Genomic DNA, 3,394 nt, shown 5'->3' with positions numbered 1-3,394 from the left:
TCCCAGGAAATATTTCAAGAACACAGTGTTCCATTACAACTAAAATAGAAACCTCCTTCGGAACGTAAAACAAGACAATTACAGGGATTTAAGTCTGCGAAAATGATAGGAGGACCGTGTCCATAAATATCTTACTAGGTTTATAGTTAAATCTAAGACCAATTTTTGAAAGTTATACAAGCAGTATCTGACATGTGATAAAATTAAGGGAATTAGATTATCATATTGGATGAAGTATGTGACTACTTGTGGATGATTCGTTGTTATCATGGCAGTGGTACAAGATTCAGTAAACAGAGTGTGTCTCGAAAGCTCTTCCAGTGGATTTATGGTGATTGCATGTTCAGCATTAATGATAAGTTGATATTTCAAAAGTTTGAGTAAAATACCAAAGTGAACTCTGCATACCATCAGATTATAACACTATGAAATCCATCTTTCTATGGATGTGATGCTAAAAAAGACATGGCTATATTAAAACAGAGCATCTTGTCATCCATCCAAGTCAACATTCTAGTCCCTCCACAAAATACAAAAATAAATGGAAATATAGGCAATACCAGTCACAGACATCTTTCATGGACTTCTGTGCCTTTGCTCTCAAACAAGACTTTGGAAGTAATCACTCACGTATGGTTGTTGGACCTTGGAAACAATGTACAGAGGAGAGGAAGAAAACTGACCCCAGTATATTGCACAAGAGTTTCCTGCTACTGTTGTTAAGTCGCAAAGAGCTACCTGTGTTCTGCTCACCACAGATACCAAAACCCGATTTTTGTTATTATAAGCCCCCCAGACTTACCGCTCAGCCAACGTGGGGCAAACTTGTTCTGAAATACAAATTTCGCTACAGAACAGTAGTCCATAACCATGGATGGCCATCGCATACATAGAAAACCATTGGTTCTGGAAGAAGGGATATTAGTCCAAAACACCTGTTGCTCTGTCGTCACTAAAGATCGTGAACATTCCGTTGTTTGTGCCTAAGTTATAGTTGTTTATGCCCCTTAGGCATAAACAACTGTAACTTAGGCATAAACAACTGTAACTTAAGTCATTATGTTTTTGATATGAAGTCATTATGTTTTTGATGTGAAGTCATTATGTTTTTGACACGTAGTCATTATGTTTTTGATATGAAGTCATTATGTTTTTGATATGAAGTCATTATATTTTTGATGTTTGGTCATTATGTTTTTGATGTGAAGTCATTATATATTTGATATGAAGTCATTATATTTTTGATGTGAAGTCATTATGTTTTTGATATGAAGTAAAACGGTTTAGATTTGTTTTGCTTCCACTCAATTAGAACACATAAGTTAATTATCAGTACTTATAATAGATTTGTTTTAAACATCTAATTCAGGTTTCCTCTAGTGTTTATACATCCTTGTGGAAAAGAACGTGTTTTAATGCTTTCACCAAACTGCCTTTATATTGATATGATCTTAGTTAACCTTCATAAACTCTACGTAAGACTGGTATCTCACATATTGAAACATTTGTTGAAATAAAAACGCTTCAAGTTTTATATAGGTAATTAGGTTTTCAGATTAATTGTTTAAAATTATAGGTAACCGTTTATTGTAATCTTGAAATATAAGACAAACGAAAATCGAACAGAGGTAATTTGCGAAAAGGGCATTGTGTGTATGCAGTATAACATGGTTTTTAAGCATTCTACATTCTGAACGAAACTTATCAATCTTAATGTGCGTGATGACATTTGTTTCCTTAGAACAAATAGTTTTTAAAGATATAATCAATTTAAATATGACGTGTTACTTAATAAGCACCTATATCGTAATTAACTGATTTCAAGTAAACTAATCATTCTACCATTCTCTGTGATTTCTTTTCAAGGAAACTACACCATCCTCATTTCAACATTTATATTCAAGCGCCGCCTTACGGGGATTTTGCTCAACACCTATATTCCTAGTGGATTAGTTGTCGTCCTCTGTTGGCTATCGTTTTGGCTGGATGTCGATGCAGTGCCAGCTCGGGTAACCATGGGAGTTACATCCCTTCTGATCTTGTCAACTCAAGTCATTCAGAGTCAATACTATTTACCACCAGTGGATTACGCCACTTCTTTAGATATTTGGCTTCTGGGTTGCATGGTGATGGTGTTTGGCTCTTTAGTTGAGTATTCATTTGCTTACCAGTATGCTAAACGTCAGCTAAAGGTTTGTATTGCTATAGTGATAAGCATATTTAACAGAAAGAACATCAACTTTTTTATATTATAGTTTGCGTCTGGAATACTTCAAGACAGTATAAGTAATAGAAAAACATCATTTGGAAGAAAGATTAAAGAAAACAATGAAGATATACACGTATAATAATAAAAAAATCCATCTTCCAATATTTTTCTTTCATTAGAAGTTCCATAATCTGGCTAACAGACGCTAATCCGACTATTATCAATATCACGCTAATCCGACTATTATCAATATCACGCTAATCCGACTATTATCAATATCACGCTAATCCGACTATTATCAATATCACGCAGATCCGACTATTATCAATATCACGCTAATCCGACTATTATCAATATCACGCTAATCCGACTATTATCAATATCACGCTGATCCGACTATTATCAATATCACGCTAATCCGACTATTATCAATATCACGCTAATCCGACTATTTTCAATATCGACATTAATAAACGGGAAAACGAGTATGCATTAATCCATAAGCTTAAGCTATTTTATGCGGATTTGTTAGAAAATAAACCGATAAAAACTATACGGTAATTACTTCCAAAGTTAATCCAGATAAACATGTGACTACAGACAAAGATAAAAGCTAGCAAGATTGCTTGTCATGTCAGTGAATAAGATATTATCAAATGTCTTGATAGAAATGAATAGAAAACCCATAACCCGAGCGCTTTCGAAAGGTGGATCTTTCTTTTCTTCTTTCTTCTTCAGAGGCAAACTGGGGGCTAGCATCATGAATATTATCAAATGTGATATTATGTTCTTGTTTTATTTCTTGCCAGACACGGTAGGATTTCAATAAAAATTAAACTATGTATTATTGTAAGCTTTTAAATAGATACTTAACTGGGAATATAATGACATTGTGTTGCTGCTCTTTATCTTCCTGACTTATTACACAAACTTGGAAATATTTGGCTTGCTATAACTTAGGCACAAACAACTATAACTTAGGCATAAACAACTGTAACTTAGGCACAAACAACTATATACGTGTCAAAAACATAATGACTCACATCAAAAACATAATGACTTCATATCAAAAACATAATGACTTCACATCAAAAACATAATGACTCACATCAAAAGTATAATGACTTCATATCAAAAACATAATGACTTCACATCAAAAACATAATGACTCACATCAAAAGTATA

At 33.5% G+C, this 3,394-nt stretch overlaps 1 protein-coding gene across 1 annotated transcript in view; it reads left to right on the top strand.

Annotated features, from left to right (window-relative positions):
• The first annotated feature begins 1,886 nt into the window (after positions 1-1,886).
• Positions 1,887-3,394, top strand: part of LOC106477114 (gamma-aminobutyric acid receptor subunit alpha-5-like) — a 6,956-nt gene continuing 5,448 nt past the window's right edge. Inside the window, exon 1 of the mRNA XM_013937711.2 lies at positions 1,887-2,192. Within this exon, the coding sequence (XP_013793165.2) occupies positions 2,016-2,192 (177 nt within the window). The 5' untranslated portion in view covers positions 1,887-2,015. The remainder of the gene's footprint in view (positions 2,193-3,394) is intronic.

The sequence above is a fragment of the Limulus polyphemus genome, unplaced genomic scaffold (genome assembly GCF_000517525.1).
Source record: "Limulus polyphemus unplaced genomic scaffold, Limulus_polyphemus-2.1.2 Scaffold12876, whole genome shotgun sequence".
Taxonomy (NCBI): Eukaryota; Metazoa; Arthropoda; class Merostomata; order Xiphosura; family Limulidae; genus Limulus; species Limulus polyphemus.
Note: the sequence above shows the minus strand (reverse complement) of the source record. Positions and strands in the feature narration are given on the sequence as shown.